General features: G+C 42.7%; 4 protein-coding genes across 5 annotated transcripts in view; 3 read left to right on the forward strand and 1 right to left on the reverse strand.

Moving 5' to 3' along the window:
• LOC144538316 (long-chain fatty acid transport protein 1-like) overlaps positions 1 to 2,465 on the forward strand; it is an 8,052-nt gene extending 5,587 nt beyond the window's left edge. The window contains exon 11 of the mRNA XM_078282379.1: positions 2,440 to 2,465. Within this exon, the coding sequence (XP_078138505.1) occupies positions 2,440 to 2,465 (26 nt within the window). The remainder of the gene's footprint in view (positions 1 to 2,439) is intronic.
• A 3,651-nt stretch (positions 2,466 to 6,116) lies between these two features.
• LOC144538317 (prostaglandin E2 receptor EP1 subtype-like) lies at positions 6,117 to 7,424 on the forward strand. The gene is made up of 2 exons (XM_078282380.1): positions 6,117 to 7,022; positions 7,176 to 7,424. The coding sequence occupies exons 1-2, from the start codon at positions 6,117 to 6,119 to the stop codon at positions 7,422 to 7,424; spliced, it is 1,155 nt and encodes a 384-aa protein (XP_078138506.1).
• A 427-nt stretch (positions 7,425 to 7,851) lies between these two features.
• LOC139925486 (long-chain fatty acid transport protein 1) lies at positions 7,852 to 15,252 on the forward strand. Of its 2 annotated transcripts, none has more exons than XM_071916878.2 (13): positions 7,852 to 8,241; positions 9,127 to 9,294; positions 9,395 to 9,789; positions 10,742 to 10,909; positions 11,720 to 11,789; positions 11,912 to 12,003; positions 12,095 to 12,204; positions 12,324 to 12,533; positions 12,623 to 12,749; positions 12,852 to 12,989; positions 13,507 to 13,671; positions 13,812 to 13,958; positions 14,089 to 15,252. In XM_071916878.2, the coding sequence occupies exons 2-13, from the start codon at positions 9,128 to 9,130 to the stop codon at positions 14,244 to 14,246; spliced, it is 1,947 nt and encodes a 648-aa protein (XP_071772979.1). In that variant the 5' UTR covers positions 7,852 to 8,241; position 9,127; the 3' UTR covers positions 14,247 to 15,252. The 2 variants fall into 2 exon arrangements, with proteins under 2 accessions (XP_071772979.1, XP_071772980.1); XM_071916879.2 differs by having other exon boundaries at positions 7,852 to 8,237.
• A 205-nt stretch (positions 15,253 to 15,457) lies between these two features.
• Positions 15,458 to 18,321, reverse strand: LOC139925510 (zinc-binding protein A33). Its single transcript, XM_071916912.2, has 6 exons — positions 17,926 to 18,321; positions 16,789 to 16,884; positions 16,467 to 16,697; positions 16,337 to 16,359; positions 16,109 to 16,227; positions 15,458 to 16,018 (listed from the first exon to the last, which is right to left on the reverse strand). Exons 1-6 carry the CDS (start codon positions 18,319 to 18,321, stop codon positions 15,480 to 15,482), a joined length of 1,404 nt encoding a protein of 467 aa, XP_071773013.1. The 3' UTR covers positions 15,458 to 15,479.
• Between the last annotated feature and the right edge of the window lie 4,103 nt (positions 18,322 to 22,424).

Below are 22,424 nucleotides of genomic sequence, written 5' to 3' on the forward strand. Positions count from 1 at the left end.
GTTTGTTTGTTTGTTTTCAAATGGGGGATATTGCATTTTGGGACAAAACTCTCCAAATGTTTTCTATGTATTTTCATGTGTGGAAAAAATATGTATATGACTGATTTTGGACGCAAAAAATCCAGCAAACTGATATTATCAAGACCTGGTTTAATCAGGTTCACCTAATCATCCAGGTACTTTATCGGACCAAAGACAATCTGAAAGACAATCTGAAAGATTTTCTAACAAAGGCAAGCACTTTTTTCTTATCGTTTGTGTTTTTGTTTGTTTTTCCTTGACTTTTTTCTCTTCTGTATATTTTTTCCACTGTATTTAAAATATTGTTTAAATAGACAAAGATGGATTTGAAATGTATATTTGTGCGTATATTGCTGTAAATTTCTGTATAAAGCTGAGCAGGTTACAGCATTCCTGCTCCAGGCATGTTAAATGTATTGGATTTAAATGTATGAATAGACATGGGGTGTATTATAGATAATCAGTGTCTTAAACTTTGAATGTTCAATATTGTTATTATTGTCTGTCAGAATATTGACTCTGTTGGAACCACTGGTATGTGGACAGAACAAATTATGTTTGTGTTAATTTTTCACATTCTTTGCTCAAAATAATGATCTTTTTGTTTTGTATTCCCTATTTACATTTTCTATATGTTTCATATTGTAAATTATTATAATAAATGTTTTAAGTGTTAATTGTTTTCAGCGTTGATTCCTCTCTAGGAAAAAAATATCACTCTGGCACCAAGGTCTCCCCACTATTGCCTTTGAAATAATTCATTTAATCTAGAAAATAAAAATCTAGAGTTTTTAACATCTGAGGGAGAAAGATATCCTGTTTTGCTCCCTGGATCTTCATGTCAGAGAGCCCAGTTTGTGAAATGGGAATTGATGGCTTTACTGAAATTCTACTCAGGCAGAGATTGGCAGAAACAGACAACAGGAAGGAATTAGAGTTCAGAGTTTTGTCGAAAGAGCAAACAGAAGGTCATTACTAACCCCACGCTCCCGTATTGATTTTCTAACCCTTCTGCTGTCTTCTATCAGTAATCCATGTCTATCACGCTGTCCCATAGCTCTTTGCTTACTGCTACAACGCTCATCCGGCTTGTTAACTTGCAAATCAAAGGGCAGAGAGCAATACAGACAGAGGAAATGGAAGATCGCTCCATTGCTCCTCTCTTCTCTTCATTCCTATTTATTTCCTCCAGTGGCTCAGAGGCATGACGGTCTCAAAGGCAACTCTGAATCTCAAAACATGTACTTGACTTTTAAAACAGAGCAAAACAAACCTTAAGTAGCCCCAGCAACACATTAGATGTGTCAGGGAAGATGAGACAGAGTCAACTCAAACACTAGATTAGTGAGGTAGTCTGGATTGACATTTTCACTGAAACTCACAAAGTAACAAGAGAGAGAGTTCCTGTGGAAAGTATAGTCAGCCATTTTTTTCAGAACTCCTCTTATAGTGAATAGGAAAGATCCAAATCAGACAAGTGCTTGGAGAGAGTGTCCTTAGATAACTTTTTGAAGAGTTTTTGATGTTACATTACCAAGAAACCCGATGATTGCCGTTCTAGGTGCTAGGCCAGAAGAAGTGAAAGACAGGAAAAAAAAAAAGTATTTACTACAAATTCTCTTAGTGATTGTGGAAAAAGCTCTAACGTTAAGATGGCTCAAAACAGAACCTCCAACTTGCAAAGAATGGTTGACTGTTGTAAGAGGAATCTACTCAATGGAGAAAATAACACACACATTAAGATTACAGAACACACAATTTAATGAAAGGTGAACAATTTGGAGAGAAAAAATGGAAGAAAGCTGGGATTGAACATTGATAAACCTGTTGGTCTTCTATCCTGTCTAGACTATCTGAATTACACCCATGTAAACAGTATGGATGGGATGATTACTCATGTAATGGTTGACAAGGTGGAATGTAACCCATTTATTTTTATTATTATTATTATTATTATTTTTTTTTTTTTTTTTCCTAGAGGGGTGGGGGGTTTATTACGGGGAAAAGGGGAAGAGACATGTTGGTGTATAATTGTACTCATGCATATTATTTTCAATAAAAATATAAGTTGCAAAAAAAGAAACAGAGTATTGCTTCTTTAACCATTTGCAAAGCCTGTTCGACTCAAAGTTGATGCACCTCTAGGGTTTCTGTGCAGCTTCTGACCGCATCTCTTCAGAAGCACAGGAGCAGTTTCTCTTTGAAGCGAGCAACCATTCTGCACCTTTCATTCCTTGAGCCTCCTATATGAAAAGCTTCAGTAAAAACATCAGATTTACTAAAATATCCGCCAGGTTCAGTGTTGTGTTGGGGTGACTTTGTGTAAACGATTTGTAACCTTTCATCCAGGCAAGCAAAGAGCATCATGGTCCTTCGAGCTCCTCTGATGTCTGTCTCTGTGTCCTCTTTTATGCCCAGAGATCTTTATATGTGACAGTAGATGATGATATTTATCCAAACTGAATAACAGAAACAATTGTCTTATTGTTTTAGGAAGAATAAGACAATTAAATTAGAATATTTTAGCAGTTGCAGACTTTGAACTCATCTGTTCAACTGCTCGCAATATCGTCAATATACAGCAAAAAGAAGGTGAAGGCTGGCATCGTCTCTGTTTCAGAGTTTACTAAAAGAGGAGCAACAGAGGAGATGAATGGATGGAGGGAACACATCCAGAGAGGAAGGTCGAGCGTGTAGAGATAAGATAGCAGCCACAGAAGACAGAGAGAGTCAGACAGGGAGAAAGAGAGACTGGCAGAGAGACAGAGAAAGAGGAGAGGGGAGACAGAGAGCAGACGAGTGTGTGTGTGTGGACAATAGGGATGATTGACTGTGGCGAACCAGGCAGCTCTGCAGACAGGAGAGACACGCTGAGGCAGCAGGTGGGTAACACTCTTCTTCTCTCCTCTGTTCTGTGCCATTCCAAACAATTCATCAACAAGTCATCTAAAGGTAAGTTTCATTTACTATTGATAACCACGCTCATGTTCATTTACTTTTTGATAACATGCTTTACACATTTGTATCTGGTAGTAAATCAGTGAAAGCTGAAATATAGACTGACTATACAAAATAAGGAACACTTTATCTTTCCATGAAATAGACTAACGAGGTGAATCCCTAGGAAAGCTATGATCTCTTAATGATTTTGTCTATTAAATCCACTTTAGTCATGAATGGGAGGTGTATGAGAGGGAGAGGAGACAAGTTAAAGAGGGATTTTGAAGCCTTGACAATTGAGGCTATTGAAAAATGGATAGTGCAAAAGGAGCACTAACCCAATTTTAGCAGGGCATTTCTAATTTTCTGTACTTTCTGTGTAAGCCCTAATGATTATTAGCATCTTGATCACGCCGTAGTTGTTGAGGAATGAAACCCTTTGTTTGAAACATAAAGTAATAAGAAGTCAACAAGATTCAGAGTAACAGAGGCTTGTTGTGTGGGAAAAGATACAGTAGCCGGCATCACTCGTCCGTCTGAAGCATTTGCATGGCAAATGACATGATGGGTTTGACATGACAAGTTTCTTTCATCATTGGTCACATTCCGCCTGTCCTGAACGGAGCTCCTGAAATCCTTTTAATCAGGCAGAGCCCTTGTCATGTATTCACACTCCCCGGGGAAATTGCTGCTTGTTAGCTGTCACCTGCCTGTTCTCTCTGCTGGTACGCTGACTGTTGATAAGGCAAGAGGGGAGAGAACGCAAGTGGAAAAAAATACAAATTAAATGTATTAAAAGTATTGCTGTACAGTACTGGCATGGACATAAGGGGAGCAGTGGAGGTAATTAATTTTCACTGAAGCACCAAGCAGCCTTCTCCGCCCATCAGGGGGTCTGTGACTTTAAATTGCACATTTTAAGTATAAATTAGTGTGAAAGTCTAAAATAAAAAATGTATTTATTTATTTATTTACTCCCTTATTTTATTTGGGCTGAATTGCTTGAGGAGTGAAAACTTTCTCTTATGAAAATGACTCTCTTGGGGCGTTGAAGAGTATAGGTTGAACTTTCTGTTAGAATAATAAAGCCCACTGTGGTTCATTTTGGGATGGTAATGGGATGAGTTCATTTTCTAGTCACTGTCTACTATTGGGAAAACACAGTTTAATATCACTATGGAATTCAATAGAGATATCAGACCGGAAAAACTCAATAAAAAGTGCAGCATCTTAAGTTTCACATAAAGCATCAAGAGGGTGATAAATAATTTATTTTTTCTTTGAAACCCCAGGAACTAGACTCAAATACCAACTCTAAGGAACATGTGTATAGAATCAGAAGCAAAGTCCACCAAAGAAAACACTCTTGTATCAATAGTACTATAAACTTATTTCAGACTAAAAATTTGCTTTTGTGGCAGGACTTTTTTTTCTCTAGATTTGCATTAATGACTTTTTTAATTTACTTTCTTATCAATGTTAGTAGTTTAAAATCCTTCTCAGAAGTCATCAGAAGTTAGTTACATTAGTTATAAAAGCAGTGTGTTGAAAAATCTCTTCCCAGGAAAGCATGCCCCTGGAATCCCTGGGCTTTGTTAGAGAAAAGTGTCCTTTTTATGATTTTCACCCCGTCTCTAAGAGAGTCTGTGCACGTCACTGCTGTGCCCCTGTGGACGGGCTGAGATTCAAATCATTCTGGAGAGTGAGACTTCATTAACCTCTTGCAGACGTTTGGACATTGAGTAGAGAGGCAGAGGCAAGGCTGTTGTTGGCAGATTCCCTCAAACTGATAATTCTCATAATTCTCCACTAGTTTGGTTTCAATATCTTGCCCACAAAGCATCAGCGAGGGAAATGTGATGTACCCAACTCAAGAAAAGGATATTTATTGTGAGGTGTTTTTGTATCCCATATTTTATACCCATCTCTATCTCTCTCTCTCACACACACACACACACACACACACACACACACATATACACCACTAACTGACAAAAACTCATTGCATCATGACAGTTCAGCCAAAGCAAAAACACTGGCTGAAACCAAGTAATGAGTTAAGGAAACTGTCAAAGAGAGCAGCTGTGGAGCTGTTATGGTGAGGTTCCAGAAAGGGTAAAAGATAAATGAGCAAGGTGTGTTTGTGGCAGGTCGAAGATGTTAAACAGGTGCAAGAAATGTGCTGAAAAGGAGAACAATTTTCATGCAACGGGCATACACAATATCTGGTCAGAGGATATGTTGTGCAAACAAACCACATGAAAGCAGCATGAAACAAAAATTACACAAGTTTCCTTCATTGCCACACTACAGGGCTGGTAGAAGTTGTTGAACAATTTGTTAAAAATCTTCCAGTGGGACGGTCCTGGTGGCTCAGCTGGCCAAGGCGCCTACCATTTAACCGCAACATCTTAGGTTTTGAATCTGGCCTGGGACCTTTGTCGCATGTCACCCCCCAGTCTCTCTCCAAATTTCTCTACTGTGACTGTCTAATAAAGGCAGAAATGCCAACAAAATCCTCTGATCCTTAAAACATCCTCCGAACAAGAGATACAGAAATGATCCCATTGTTGGATGCTCAGCTTTCACGGGTCATTCCCATGATTATTCATATTTCTGAGAGTTTGCTTGTGTGAGAGTGCATGCAGGCATTCAATCCAAGCAATCACATATGTGCCCGTGCTTGAATGATGGGTAAGGGAAAACAGTGGGTAGAGTTTCAGAAAAAGAAAGAGGCTCTGGCTCTGGCTCCTCTTCATTACTGCCTGTGCAACAGCAGCTCTCCTAATTATGGTCCAAATCCTCGAGAGCCATTGGCAGACCAAACGTACTTATAATAATCAATCATCGCGCTTCCCAGTGAAGCATGTGTCAAAGCATTCATTAGTGCATGATAGCGCATTTAAGATTTCTCTGTTGTACCGCAGTGTATGAATTACTTAAGATGCCTAGAAATTAGCAGAGCAGAATGAGGTAAAGATATTAGTTAGAAATTATGGCTCAATAGCTTTGAATCAATGCACAAAGACTTTAACAATTCAACCAGGCTCTGCACAGGTGCTGATCGTGAGAAATATTTATTGAAAGTAGTTTTAACTTTGCCTGTAATTCTCCGTAGATGACACTGAAGCTGAGGACACCTTCTCTGCTGCATCATGGCTTCTCCCTCCTCTGCACCTTCCATCCTCCACCACGAGTCAGAGATCAACTCCTCTGAATACCCAAATCCCCTGTTGCTAAATAGCAGCACCTCGCTACCCATCAGATCTTCAGGCTTAGGAATGTCCTGCTTCACCATGACCTTTGGCGCCATCTCCAACATCACTGCTCTGGGCATCCTGGCCAAATCCCGCGTCCGATTTCGCCGCCAAGCCAAAGCGCCGTTTCTGCTGTTGGCAGGGGCATTGCTATTGGCTGATCTCGGAGGTCACGTGATCCCCGGTGCCTTTGCCATGTATGTGCACATGGATCATAGTCAGAGGTACAAAGTGGCAATGCATGCCATAGAGCCTGCCAAGACTTTCTGCCAGATCTTTGGGGCAAGCATGGTGTTCTTTGGCTTGTGCCCTTTGCTGCTGGGCTGTGCCATGGCAGTGGAGCGCTGTGTGGGCATCACCCAGCCGCTGCTCCACGCCGCCACCATCACAGTGACTCTCGTCCGCCGAGTTGTGCTGCTTCTGTCCTCTCTCGCCCTCCTGCTAGCAGCGCTGCCTCTATTCGCTGTCGGCACTTACGCTCCCCAGTTTCCCGGCACCTGGTGTTTCTTGCCCCTCCACGGCCCGCGATCTACAGCGGACACCAACCTGGCCCTGGCCTTCTCATGTCTGGGCCTCACAGCGCTCACACTCTCCCTGCTCTGTAACATCATAAGTGGCCTGGCATTGCTGCAGGCCAGGGTGAGCTCCCAGAATGTTAAGCCAAAGTCAGCGGCTCGGTGTCACCGTCATGCATCGTCCTCATCCTCATCGTCTTCCTCCTCTTTCTGCTCACTGGATGTGGAGATGATGGCACAGTTGGCTGTGATCACTGTGGTTTCCTGTGTGTGCTGGAGTCCCATTCTTGTGAGTACTGTCACTTAACACCAGCTGTTTAAAGGTTTTTTCCACCCTTAGTAGCCACTTGATGTATATTTACAGTCCCTAATAGTTTCTGAATATTGTAAATGATACAGTACTACATTCATAAGTGATTATGTGTCTCTCTTATATTAACAGATCCACATTCTTGTGTCAGTGATGCAGTTTTACCAAAGCTCCAGTGCCTCAGTCCCTCAACCAGAGGGGTTAACTCTACTGGGTTTACGTATGGCCTCCTGGAATCAGATCCTGGACCCCTGGGTTTACATCTTACTAAGGAGAGCAGTGCTGTACAGAGTTTGCTGTGCCCTCCACACAGAGGGATCCACTACGGCAGCAGGCAGCTCCTGTGCAGACTCACGCAGGCAGATCCCCAGTCTGCATTGACACTCTTGAGCATTTGTCTTATGGATTACAAAAGATTAATATTTCCCTCTTACTTGTGTATAAGACTATAACACCTTTCTTAATTATTTCCAACAAGGGTAAGTGAGGGTCATGCTGTGCCAGCCAAAAGTCTGTAAGACTGCAGTATGAACAGAGCATAAAAAGGGGTTTAACCCATCTCACAACATTTATTTTGTAGTATCTACCGGTGTCCTGTAGCCTACTATCGATTCGACACAACGGGCACCTGAAAATTCTGGTGGTTGAAATAAACTGAAGCAATTGGACGGGGTGAATATTGTCCAATCAGATTTGAGAAAGGCATGACGAGCGTCCAGTTCATCAAATGGCTGAGCTCGCTGAGGAGACTCACACCCAATGGGGGCGGTGCTCCGGTTGCAATGACACCATTCAATATGGAGTACAGAAAATAGCCTGATTCACTCTACATTTTCCAATTCTCATTCAGATTTCGAACAAATCTTCCAGTCGTTCAGAAATTATCACCGCTCTCCCTTGAACGCCGGGCTCCGGGACTCGCTCACGTATGTTTGACACGTTCTCAAATGTCGTTTGGATGTGAAGCGTTTACTACTATAACAACCGCGTTGACAAGCAGTGAGCTATGAAACTATTGTAACACTTCGAAACTGATAGTTTACTGTTAAAACGCTACATTGTTTCCATCCAACGCTCTCGACATCCGGAGGTGGATTTGAATACAGCGACTACACTTTCCGTTTAATTAACTACAACTTTTGCAGACAGGGTTAGTGGGTGAAAGGTGACATCGCTCCAGTTCGCTGCTGATTGGTAGGTAAGTTGTTGTCTACATTGCATGCATTTAGATTTTGCGCAGTAGCGATGCTGTGCATACATACACTAACCAAGCACTTTATTAGGAACACCTTACTAATACTGAGTAGGTATCAGCTTTCAGCTCAATGTCAACCGGCTACTAAGTGCCATCCGCCTCAAGGTTCGCTGTGTTGCATTCTGAGATGCTTTTCTGCTCACCACAGTTGTAAAGAGGTTATCTGAGTTAGCCTTTCTAACCAGTCTGGCCATTCTCCTCTGACCTCTCTCATCAACAAGGCGTTTCCGTCCGCAGAACTGCAGCTCACTGGATGTTTTTTTGTTTTTCGTACCGTTCTGTGTAAACTCTAGAGACTGTTGTGCGTGAAAATCCCAGGAGATCAGCAGTTTCAGAAACACTCAAACCAGCCCGTCTGTCACCAACAACCATGCCACGGTCAAAGTCACTGAGATCACATTTTTTCCCCATTCTGCTGCTTGATGTGAACATTAACTGAAGCTGCTGACCTGTATCTGCATGATCTTAGGCATTGCACTGCTGCCACGTGATTGGCTGAATGGATAATTGCATGAATAAGCAGGTGTACAGGTGTTCCTAATAAAGTGCTCGGTGAGTGTAATTTGACCTGTTGTGACATCCATTCGTGTATGTTGCCCGGATGTGAGCTGGTAGACTCTGTTCCACATTGCCTGCATGTTGATATGTGTTTATTGACAACTTTAGCGGTTTTCCGGGTGTTTGATATCATTCTTTTAGATATTATATAAGCTAAGTTACTTGTCTATACAGTATACCATTCAACCTCCTGAGTTAAACCCATGTTTGTCTCAACTTATGTCCATCCCGTCCAAAAAACCCATCTTTCCCCATTTCCTCCATGACAAGAATGCACAATGTGGCGAGTGTCTCAGTCTCTCTGGGTTCCCTGGGTCTGCTCCGTCTCTTCGGGGTCTCCTGGCCCTGGAGTCTGGCAGCAGGCCTTGGGGTCTACCTGGGCACAAGCAGCTGGAAATACTTCTACATCGCAGCGCGCACTGCGAAGAGAGACCTCAAGTAAGTTAAATGTGACCAAATAAAGTTCTGATCATATTTATGGCTCTACAGCTTTACTGACCTAACCTCTCCCTGTTTTTCCTCTTGTAACCCTCTCTAGTGGCCTGTATGTGCTCTTGAGAGTGAAGCTGGCTTTGTGGCGTTACATGCGTCGTGGGAGCAACATTCCTTCCATCTTTGCCCAGACAGTAAAACTCCACCCAGACAAACCGGCTCTGATCTATGAGGCCACAGGGGAAACATGGACCTTCACCCAGCTGGACCAGCTGTCTAACTCTGTGGCCCAGTGGGCGCGGGGTCAGGGGTGGGTCTCCGGGGACGTGGTGGCCCTCTTCATGGAGAGCAGGCCGTTACAGGTGGCCCTTTGGCTGGGGTTCGCCAAGGTGGGGGTGGAAGCTGCACTCATTAACTTCAACCTCCGCCGTGATTCCCTCCTACATTGTATTGGAGTGTCAGCATCGCGGGGCATTGTGTTTGGAGCTGAGCTTGCTGATGGTAAGACTATGACAAACGTGGTGGGACAGGCTGCTTGGGGAGTTAATATCATGCCTATTATTCAGTAGTTGATTTTATAAAATGCAGATGATGATCATTGTAAGCAAAAGCAATCATGTTGTTAGAGGATCATTTTTCATTTTGAAAAAAAAAATTAACTGTGATCCTGTTCTGATCAACTGCTATATTCGCTACTTAAGTGTTGCTATGTGACAAACAGAATATACATACATACACAGATGCTTAACTCAGGACATTTATAACTTGATATCTATTTCACAATTCATATTCATTTATCTAGCAGTCATTACGACTGCTAAACATTCTGCCTAGGCTCTTCCATTTGGTTGGTTAGTGACATTTTTGTATTTCATTAACATTCTGTCTGTGACATCACTCTCTCTGGTCAACATTGTGTCCTGTGATGTCACACTGTTGGCATTCTGTCTGTCTGTGTAACGTTTCATTGTTTGTGACGTGTTCAGCACTATGACATCACGCTGTTGGAGATCAACATTCAGCCTGTTTGTGACATCATATCTCTGAGGTCAACATTCCATCTGTGCCCTCTCTCTGTCTCTAGAGTTAGTTATTATGCTCATTATGCTTGCTTGTGACATCAATCAACATTCTGTTTGTTTCTCTATGACATTACACTTTTCTCTTCGTGGTTTCTGTGAGGTCACACTTGCTTGTCTGTGACTTCACTGTATGAATGTTTTCATTTGTTTTGTAGGCAATATTGCTTCATAAAGTCAATGACATCATAATCGGTGTCTCGCTTTTTACAAAAAGGTTAATTAAACAAAATCTGTTTATGTTTGTTTTTTACGTATTTATTCCACCATCACTAATAGTTGTGTTTATATGTTATGCAAACTGTAGCACTTGAACTGGCTTGACTGATGTCTTCTCTCCCTTACTGTCTCTCTCTCCTTTTACTGGTTGTCAGCCATGTTGGAGGTGAGTTCCTCCCTGGGCCAGTCCATGGTACGGTTCTGTACAGGGGAGCTCAGTGCAGAACATCTGGCCTGTCTGGCTGCCCAACCTTTGGACCCCATCTTAGCCTCTGCATCTACACTCCCCCCTCCCCCCTGCCTTCTCCCCAAAGGCTTCAATGGTGAGTGCCCCATCTCCCACTGAGCTGAACTCTGACTCTCTTCAGGACTTCATCTGTAAACATGTTAAGGGGGAGTCCGCTTTTAAACAACTCTTACACAACTGTGTCCTTATACTATGTTTGACTGATCACCCTTTTTGCTTGTTCCATTGGATTGCTGTTTTTTAAATTCCCAAAGTGTAGAAAATGAATCTGTATGCACCACAGATAGATTCATTTCTCTCACTCACTTGTCTAGTTTATGAACTGAGTTTCACTCGTAATTATCTTACTCGTGCCTGGCGAAGTGATTAGTTGGCTGTGCAGAACTTATGAGAGTTATGAGTCATTTTGTATTCAGGACAGTTCTTGACATTTTTCTGTGCACAGCAAGAGCCGTCTAGGGTAGATATGACTGACTGGTTGAGGTGTGTGCTGTCTGAATCACAAATGGCCAGTTACCGTTTAGTTCTCCTGAACAGTAGTAAGTCTACGGTAGGTGTATGAAGGCATAGCTCAGCACGCCACAAAAAGTGTGTGCATCCCGTTTAAAATAACAAAATGTTCACCAGGAAAACAAAAGCTACATTTTCTGTTATGACTTTCTTTCACAAATCAGGAGATATGAGATGTTATTGCTAGCACTATTGAATGCATGCATGACTTCAGCAGTGATGGATGTCTTCAAAATCTGTTGATAGACAAGGGTAACGTATGGACTGTGGTAGAGTTCAGGTTCTTATGAGGATTGTAAAATACTGTGAAGACACAAGTATGTATCTTACCATTTCAGCTTGCAGTTTTAATGCCGTACTGTATTCTCTTCTACAGACCGCCTATTTTATATTTACACATCTGGCACCACAGGACTGCCCAAGGCTGCCATTGTGGTACAAAGTCGGTACGTTTTCTTGAACTACCACTAGGATCACTCTGTAGAGTTGTTACAGTTGCTGCACAGCTCATTTTAGATAGATTTAGATTTGGGTTTGTTCCATTTTTTTTATTTTGTTTCCCCAACAGTTACTACCGGATTGCTGCTTTTGGGTATTACGCCTTCCGCATGCGTCCTGATGACATCATCTATGACTGCCTGCCTCTCTATCACTCAGCAGGTATGTAAAGATATCCTTGAGCTCTTGATGAATGCTAATCTTTCTTGCTAGGCCTGTATATCCTAAGTATGAGCTCTCTCCTCCTTGTCAGGTAATATCATGGGAGTTGGCCAGTGTCTGATCCATGGCCTCACTGTGGTAGTGAAGAAGAAATTCTCTGCCAGCCGCTTCTGGGAAGACTGCATCAAGTACAACTGCACTGTAAGGGCTTAAATATCTGCAGAATATTGAGAGGTGATGTAGTTTGTCAAATTAATTAGTATGAACTGTACATTTTGAACTAGTAGTGGCATAATAACAAGACTGTTTTCTCCCTGTAGGTGGTGCAGTACATCGGGGAAATCTGCCGCTACCTCCTGTCCCAGCCGGTGCGGCCATCAGAGAAGGGTCACCGGGTTCGGCTGGCAGTGGGGAACGGGTTGCGCCCCAGCGTGTGGGAAGCCTTCACGGAGCGTTTTAGGGTGGCGCAGGTCGGCGAGTTCTACGGAGCGACTGAGTGTAACTGTAGCATTGCCAACATGGACGGCAAGGTCAGCAAACACAATGGCCAATGTTACTTGTGTCTCCACTGATGCAAAATGAATTGGATCGAAGTGTAGCTAATTTTCTGTCTCGCCAGGTGGGAGCCTGTGGATTCAACAGCCGCATTCTCCCCAATGTGTACCCGATCCGTCTGGTGAAGGTTGACGAGGAAACCATGGAGCTGGTTCGGGACAGCAAGGGTCTTTGTGTGCCTTGTCGTCCAGGTAACTCCTACACAGATATTGTTGTTTCTGATCATTAACCTTGTCTATGTCGCTCTTTTGGTCTCCTGAAACCACTCCATTAACCTCCTCTGTTTCTCGCAGGGGAGCCGGGGCTTCTGGTGGGTCGGATCAACCAACAGGACCCATTACGGCGCTTCGATGGCTACGCAAGCCAGGATGCTACAAGGAAGAAGATAGCCCACAATGTCTTCAAGAAAAACGACTCTGCATATTTATCAGGTTACCGGTCAAGTTTTGTCACAATAAATATTGCATTACATGATAACTCACAACACCGGTCGCAATAGTTCTTATCAAAACTATGCAAATGTAAACACACAGGCGTATAGGCGTTTAAAGCTGTTGTTTTTATATACTTAAAGAAGCGGCTTTATATAGTGCAAAAAGCTTGAAAATTGAGACATGACAAATATAGACAGTGTTAAAATAGCCAGGCTGCCTTTGTCAGTGTTCATTATGGGTAATGAGTTATGAATGTCTAGTCACCTCTTTGACTATACTTAACTCAAAGTCAAACTGAAGTTCATCACCACAGTTGGGTTTTTTTTTTTCCTCCACTTCTTAGCCATCATAAACCTTCAGCCGGTCTCTCTGCCAGTCAGAAAGGCAAAAACTTTTATGTTAGATGATCTATTACAAACTTAATGAGCTTTGATTCCTTGACAGCGTTTTATTTTTCCTTCAGCCTTTTGATCCAAGGTTGAAAATCAATCTCCTTTTCGTGTGTCGACCTCAGGTGACGTGCTGGTGATGGACGATCTGGGCTACATGTACTTCAGGGACCGCAGTGGGGACACATTCCGCTGGAGAGGGGAAAACGTTTCCACCACCGAGGTGGAGGGCACACTCAGCAGTCTCCTGGGTCAGACGGATGTGGCCGTCTATGGGGTGGCAGTGCCAGGTGACAGATAACTTAAGCACTGTGTCTACTTTTAGGAGCACGTTCGGACCACAGTTGCCTTTTCCCTTTGGAGCTTTTTGCTTTGCACTTGTTTCTGTCCTACTTGCCAAGCATTAATCTGAATGTCTCATCATACCCAGGTGTGGAAGGGAAAGCAGGCATGGCGGCCATCGCAGACACGACGGGGACTTTTGACTGCAACGTTTTCTTGCAGGAGGTTCAACGAGTCCTTCCTCCATATGCCAGACCTGTGTTTCTACGAATCTCCCCACATGTAGACACCACGGGTAAATTGGCACAGGGCTAATATCCCTAATATCCCTCCTAAGTTCATAAAAAAAATGTCAACCATCACCAATGATTTCACGTCAAGAAATCACAATCTATTCTATATTCTGTGTCTCCATTTCCCTTCAGGTACATTTAAAATCCAGAAGACCAGGCTGCAGAGGGAGGGATTTGACCCACGGCACGCAACTGACCAGATCTACTTTTTAAACTCCAGAGCTGGGCGTTACGAGGCAGTAGATGAGGAGCTATATAGTGCTATAGTGGAGGGAAGAATGTCTCTATGAGATGGAAGAGCTAGTGGGGCAGTCAGGGTGCCTCAGCTGGACAGATGCTGCAGAAAGAGAGCATACATTTGTATGCTGGTGTCGGCATCAGTCTGAGTCTTTCTGCACCTCCTCCCTGGATTTTAACCATTCAGGGACCCTAGATGAAAGGGCTACTTAAATAGGCAGCCGCAGCACTGTTGCAGGTAATGTTTTAACACTGTATGAATAACACACCAGGACATAGTGTGAGGGCATTTATTCCCTTGTACTTTAAACATGTCCTTCTCATAGTTTAGCCAAATGAACACCTCAAAAGCCTTTGAGCTTCACCGACATGAAGTGAGCATCCTGCGGATCCCACTTGAAATAGGATACATGTTACAATATGAAGATTTGTCTGCTGGTTACGACAGCATGGAGGGGTATCAAGGAAAGCTCTGTGTTACAGGGTATGCTCCCTTAATGAAATATTCTGAAAGAATAATCACGTCTGTGTGGGTTCAAGCAATACTTGAGCGTGAAGTTATGGAGTTACTGCTGTGTGTCAGGATGAGGCTGTAAAGAGTGGAATGCAACATGCAGTACATGTGGCCGCTAGATAGGACACTAACCTTAGAGGTTTTTAATGCAATGTTACATATTGATGGAAAAACTAAACCCACTTACTTATCATGTTTGAAGTAATGAACAGATTGCACTGGCACTGGTTTGCAAATACACACTCATTGTTCCTGTATGTGCCTTATATGAATTTTTACATCTGTGTTCCAAAATATTTGTGTTTAATGCTTTTCCTGGAAAAGAGCTCAAAAGAAAGTGGAAATCACAGTAATAAATCTTTAGATTCAAGTCTTACAAAGCTCAGTCACACACACAGCGATCGCCATCCTATGTAACTGATGTCTTATTAGTACATTAATGTAGGTATAAATAATTGTGAACCTAAGCATAATTTCAGATCTCCCGGCATACATTTGTTTGGTTGTAACCCAAATTAAATATTTTAAAACATGTTTGTGTTTGATTAATGTCATTCATAATAAAACTTTAGAGATCTTGCGCTCATTTTTCTTACTTTATTAGCTATCTAGTACTGTGGCTTGCCCTTTGTACGGACACAATCATCTCTCAGGGGAAACAGAAATGACCTATTCTTCACAAGCTTAATTAAATAGCAGCCCTTGATTTCTTCCATTAGATAATAGCTTTCTTCTGTATTGTGATGCAAACGCTGCTTGTCTGCATGGTGAATTAGGACTCCACTGATAAGGATATCCTTGTGGGGAGGATTTTCAGTGGATGCTCTTTGCAGGCAGTGCAGAAGTATGGAAAGGCTCTGGGTGTGATGATATCTGTGAAGGTGTAGAGGGGCGTTCTCTCTCCAGGGTCGAAGAAGGTCACCTTGCCTCGGTCCATGTCCAGCACCACTCTGACCACTTGTGGCTCCTTGGTCATGGTCAGCGGGGCCCACGGCGCGGTGCAGGCCTTATGCTCTCCGTTGCGAAACCTTATAGTCCAGAACCCCTCTGCCGGCGTCAGAACGTGCTTGCCCTTCCTGTTGATGGACTCGCTGGCTACACCCACCACCCAGTAGGTGTTGTCCTTCACCTCCACATCCCAACTGTGGCGCCCAGAGCGAAAGCCCTCAGAGGCCAGCATCTCGGCACTGATGTCGAAGCGTTCTGGATTGTCTGGCAGCTTGAAGATTTGAGTGCAGCTCTGCACAACTGTCAGATCCTCTGACAGGATGAAGCAGCTAGCTGCTGTGTTGGGATCCAGAACCACAGGAGCTTGGGGAGCAAAAGAGGCACAAGTGAATGAGCGTAAGGGAAAGAGCTGACCAATATGAGATGACCAATATTGCTGCTAAAAGAACTCACTGTATTTAATTATACTCTTCATCTTCTCCCACACTTGATATCTCAGAGAGCCCAAGTGCTTCGCCACATCAATCAGAGCACCGGAAATCATTTGTGGTTCCAAGGGACTTCGCCAGGTTCTGAAATGATACAGTGGAATTAGTTCTCTGAATTGTGTGAATTGTTTCATTAAAGCTATCTTAAAAAATAGGCCTGCTTGGGCCTTAGATGTGACTATAACGCACATACCTCTTTATTGTGTCCTTGTAGTTCTGAAAACCAAATGGGAGAGAACAACTTTCACCATGTGATGTGCATATGTATGTATAATGACTTTGGTTTAATTCGATTTGTATTTCCAAGCATCAGTCTTATTTACCTTTAGAAAAGGGATGTCTTGAGATCTCATCTCCTGCTCCGCTATTCTGATGGTGTTGGTGAGAGATGTGACTTCATTGCTCATCTCCTCAATCTTCTGGTTGATTGTCTGATTCTTCTGATCCTCCTCAGCCTTTAAAGCAGAAAGTCTGGCAGCCTCTTCTTCTTTCAGGAAGTTGTGAAGGGCTTCAAACCCCTCTTTGATCTGTCTCTCAGTATGCTCAGCTTGGGTCTGGAAAGAGACATGATTGAAAGGTAATCACTCCCCCCTCTCTCTCTAGTATGTTTAAAGTAGCATTTGGTGCTGATGGAACTGACAGTACCTTGACATGCTCTGCCGTTTGCTCGCAGACCATTTTCGCCTTCTTGTACAGCTGCAACTTCTCTTTCAAAGGCAGCAGTGCGCTCTTCAGTTCCTCCTAGAAGGTCAATGACAAGGCATCAACACTTAAACACAGGGTCAATCTGGCAGGCAGTCAAGCTGTCAGCACAATGTGGGCCTTTCAGCTGCCACACACTCTTCCACGGCAGCATTCCCCTACAAATGCAAAGCTGCACAATACAGCATTGAATTAAAGAGACAAATCTATAGAACTGGATAAATGCCCTGGCAACATTAGCAGAGCTGGATTCATGCAGCTGTGAGAATCCAGAGAGGGACACAAGGTGGCGGCCAATAAATTCATTTCACATTAGCCTCGATGCGCTCAAGGCTTTCCCCGTCTTAAGAAGAAGTCAAGGAGGGCAGGTGGAGAGAGCAGAATGAATAGTGTCACACATTGGAGAAACCTTATGGGAGTCTAGTTTCAAACTCCTCAGGGGCCCAAGCACTGGCTGACCAAAAATATAAATCTATTATTAGAATGTTAATGAACTCTGCCAAACACCTTCACAGATAGCCATGTGTTAGAGTATATCAGGTTCAGAGAAGCACAAAGCTGCAATAAAAAACACAATAAGCAGTGCATTTTCTTAAAAGTTGATAAGTTGTAAATTAAACAAAATAATGTCTGGGTACAATGCTTGTGGAATGATGAATATACTAATATATATATACTAAGTAATCGTAATCTTTAGCATGCCGCTCTGTTTTAATTCCAAGGGCTGGCCAGTATTATTGTAGACCCCAGGTAGTATCACCCATTTTTTTTTTTTTTTTTTTTTTTCATTTTGAAAATCTGGTCTAAAAAGTCATACATCTAACACAAAAGACCAACTGCAACAATGCAAGATACACTTAAGTTTTCAATAGATATTTTTTTTCCAGTTGCAAATATCAGCAAGAAAGAGAGGGAAAAGCTTGAATTCCAATGGTAACCAAAGATTTCCAGAGCAGCTGATGTCAGAGGTTGACTCTTGATGAATCATATCAAGGGATACATTTCAAAGAATCGAAATGCTCTACCAAAGTGAAAAATCACTTAGAGGTGACTTCGACCATGTGTCTTTTTCTTGCCTACCTTACAGTCGTGAGCCCCTTCCCCAATGGGGTAGAGCCTGTGCCCGATGTGTGCAGCTGCTTTCTCACACACAGCACAGATAGGCTCCAAGTCTTGCAGACAGAAGAGGTTGAGTTTTTCTCCATGCTGCGCACAAGCCTCTGGGTCATTCTTGCTCCTGTCCTCCTTGAAGGATTCGCAGGCCTTCTCCAGCACACTGCTCACCACTATGTGCTCCATGGATGAACGGCGCCAGCACAGAGGACAACAGCGTGAATCCCCACTGCCTTGTGTGTCCCAACTGTCCTTAAGACAGGCTTTACAGAACCGGTGTTTGCAAGTGAGCACCACCGGCTGATTGAGAATATTTCCACAAATCGGACAAGAAAGGTCGTCTTCAGCACGTCTGGTGGCCATTCTTCTCTAGAGGGCTTTAAGGACAAGGCAGGATCAGATATGGTTACAACGCCCCTCCCACGCTTCAGGGAGGCTGCCTCATCTAAAGCTCAGTAATGCTTGGAAATAAGTGTCAATAACTCAGCTCCCACAGGAATATCCCGTGTTGTGCTGTGTTATGCTGAGCATGCACATTGCACATATTCAAATAAATACCGCCCTCAGAATAAAACGCATCAAGATATTGTATCTGACTAGACATGAGCCAGCAGTAGCTTGAATAACACAAGGATGATCGCAGAGAAGAGGGTGATGGTGAGATATTTGCACTCAAGATGACCCTCTGATACCAGTTATGCTATGGTCGCCTCTAAGTTATACGAGAAGTGTGTTGAAGCAACATGTCGCAGTGGAATTAGAGGGTTTATTAAAGACTTTCAGGTGAAACAATATCCAAAATAACTCAGTGAGGATATAAATAGAGTCCATTTGGGTTGAGGTTGGGTGAGTAAGGAAATACTCTGCTGACCATTGGAAGATTTTTTTTCATTTGACACTCTATTCAAAATCCCATATAGTCAAACCCATAGTAGTATAAAAACAGTATACACAGATCTCATATTATTCTAGGTTTCCAGTGGTTCTTGACTAACACTGAGATTTCTTTTTTCTCATTTGAGGTTAGCCAGTCTGCACAGTCTGTAGACTTTACTTATTAATTAACAGCTACCTCAAAGCAAGATGTGTGCTCAGTATCAACACATTAATTTGTTAACTTTAAGAGCAATTAACAGTTAGCTAATCTTGTTTGTACTGTAATCCAATATTTTGTAGTGGGAGTAAGTTCACAAGGATCAACGCTGCACCAAAAATAGAGCAAGAGAGAGAGAGGGGGTCGGGAAAGAAAAAGCTCTAGGAATACAACTCAAACATGAGCTAACTGTGCAGGCCAGTATTGCCTCAGCTGTAGAGTAAACTCTATATACAGGGAGGTTTGTTTTTGTGCCCTCGCCTCTCACACATTCTATGTTAAGGTTCAAAGTCTATTACAAATCAGGCAGGACAGTCTTTAGAGCCTATCTGCTCCCAGAACTACTTTCAGCTGTTGAGGACTCATCCACAACAACAGTAGATCAGAATCAGGCTTTAATGGCCAAGTATGCAACACATACAAGGAATTTGACTTTGGTTAAAAGCCCCAGCTTCCGTTCCTTAACATTCATACTGTACATACATAACACTCACACCTACTCCACACATATATACTTTCATACCATGCTAAGACATATACTTACTTTCTTATATAGGCCTATACACATACAACGGCAATATATACACATACAGTATAATGACATTAGAGTCATTCATCTGGCATCAGTGCAGGATGTGGGATTATATAAACAGAGTGCAAATGTATGCAGTAGTGCAAAAATAGGTATTATTTACAGTTATAAACAAATCAAGTGTCCAGATTTATTTGTTCATGACTTCATGTGATGGCGTGTGGAAAGAAACTGTTACGGTGTCTAGTTGTTTTGGCCTTCAGTGACCTGAGGCGCCTGCCAGAGGGAAGGAGTTTGAATATGTGATATCCAGGGTGCGAGGGGTCGGCAGTGATTTCCCCTGCTCTCTTCCTGGCTCTGGAGATGAGCAGGTCATGGAGGGTGGGCAGGTCAGCTCCTATGATCCTATCCTATGACAGACTCTATGATTGCTGAGTGGCAGGTTGAACTTTTTTAGCTGGTGAAGTGCATCCTCTGTTGGGCCTTTTTTTTTTTACAATGGAGTCAATGTTGGCTGCCCATTTTCAGGTCCTGGTTAGATAGTGGTTCCCATCACTGTTTTGTCCAGTATGGGAAGAGGGGGCATTGGTGGGGGGATCCTCATGAAGGCCACCGTCATCTCCATTGTTTCGAACGTGTTGCGCTACAAGTTGTTGTGGCTACACCATCGGACCAGCTGTCCAACTTCCCATCTGTAAGCAGTCTCGTCACCATCTTGGATGAGACCAATGACTGCTGTATCGTCTGCGAACTTCAGGAGTAGATAGTAGATGTGAAAATGTCCATCATTCTCTCTGAGAGCTATGGATTAATGTGTGTATCTGGAGCAGGCCTGACTATGGTTACACACTCAGTGATCTGGTCAGAGGTTTTTCCCTATAGATGTTAATATGGAAGCTGGAAGAATTTAGAGATGTTCAATTCAATAGTACTGCAATTCAAAGTTGATACATCCAAATGCATGTCTACCTTCCCCCCCAAAACCCCTTAAATGATCATTATAAGGGATAACTGTATGTCAAGATGATATACTGAATCAAATAATGTCCTTCAGCTACAGACAGACACACTTAGTTGATCATGTCTGTTTCACTGAGATGATAGGTGAGTCCAATAACAATCATTTGGCCATGACTACAATCTATGTAGTTTAGAGAGTTACATTTGTGTCCTTGCATCACTTTCTGTTTGTTGTTATTTTCTACCACACCTCCTCCTCTCCACCTTGAGCGCTCCCTGACCAAATAAGTGATGGCCTCGTCGACATGCCGAGCAAAGATTTGATTTGTGTCCATGCCATTGTTGGCTCCAGACCAGAGCTACTGATAGTAACAGCCGGCTAAGACGAGTCAACAAGCCCCTCATGGACACTAAATCCTGCACACACTTTATGCTGTCAATTTAGCAGTTGCTCTGCATGCAGTCTCTGGGCAGATATAAACCTCCTTTTGATTACATGTTTCTTGGTTTCTGTATAACTTAAACATTAAAATATCTGACTTTAATGTTTTATATTACACTTATATGATATTCCACACTCCATAATAATAATTTTCCATGATGTAGTTTGAACTTTTTACAGTTGTTCTATTTGACCTAGTTGAATTAGACTATTAACAGCAGTTTTAATTTGACAAAAGTTTTTTTACAGTATTTCGGTTTTAAAATAACTTTCATTGTGAAGTAGTAGCAGTTTTTTGTAATAAAAATTACATCTAAATGATTGAGATTAAAAAGAATGGGGAAGGACAAATGGATTGCTTTGCTCTGTGTGTGTTTGTATGTGTACACACAACTACATATGTGTGTGCATGGGAGAGTGTATGTGCATGTATGCACACACACCCTCTATGCACACGCACAATGAGGAGATGGTAACAGCCATATTACAACATAGCCTAAGGAGCCCTTGAGGGAGAGCAGGCAGTCTCTGTGAAAGTGAAAGTTTTCCGCAGAATATCTTTACACATTTTCCATTTCAAAATGCTGGTTTTTCCAGATCTCATTTTCAGTGTTCAACGTTATGTATGCTCATAGTGGCTGGGCAACATGTCAATTACGCCTTAACACTGCAGCTGAAGATCATTCTTCACAACAAAAAATAAAAAGATAGAAAATGGCAGTTGGTCTACAACAACATAAAATCTGTCCTCATCTGTATCTGGATAGAGCAAGTTTTTTCCATACTTTAAGTGTAATTCCTAAACTTTAATCCCCACACTAAGCTTACCTTACAATCTTCGAATGCCTCCTTTATCAAATACACTCTGTGATTCTTATGCAGGCCTGACTTGCGGCACAGAGAGCACACGGGCTCCAAATCCACTACGCAGAACAGAGACAGTTTCTCTCCGTGGTCTTCACATGTTTTCTGTGGAGGTCCATGGTTCTCTTCAAAGCAGAGAGGACACTCTCTAGTACCATGTTGTACCCAGAACGCCTCTAAACAAGAGCTGCAGAAGCTGCAGCCACAGTAGATGCAGCTGAGCACCAGTGGAACCAGGAAGATTTCCCCACACACCGCGCAGGAGGACTCGTCCACACCCTTACATGAGTTGTCCTCCACATCGTCCTCCATCTGTGAAAGCTAATGCAAGACTGAAGGGTCTCTGCCAGGCAGCAAGATCTATGTCCCCTATGTGTGTACACTATGTACCATGGGTGTGCAACCACTTATAGTCATGGGGTCGGGGTCGGGGGGGTCTGTAAGGCACAACTCAGCCCAGCTCCTCTGGTTGCACCATAAATCAACATACACTTTAAAAGTACACTGACACAGGTTTTAAGTTCAAAGCATGCAAATGAAAAATTGGAGAGGGCACAGAAATGTTCAGAAAGTCA

The sequence above is a fragment of the Centroberyx gerrardi genome, unplaced genomic scaffold (assembly GCF_048128805.1).
Source record: "Centroberyx gerrardi isolate f3 unplaced genomic scaffold, fCenGer3.hap1.cur.20231027 Scaffold_109, whole genome shotgun sequence".
NCBI classification, from domain to species: Eukaryota; Metazoa; Chordata; class Actinopteri; order Beryciformes; family Berycidae; genus Centroberyx; species Centroberyx gerrardi.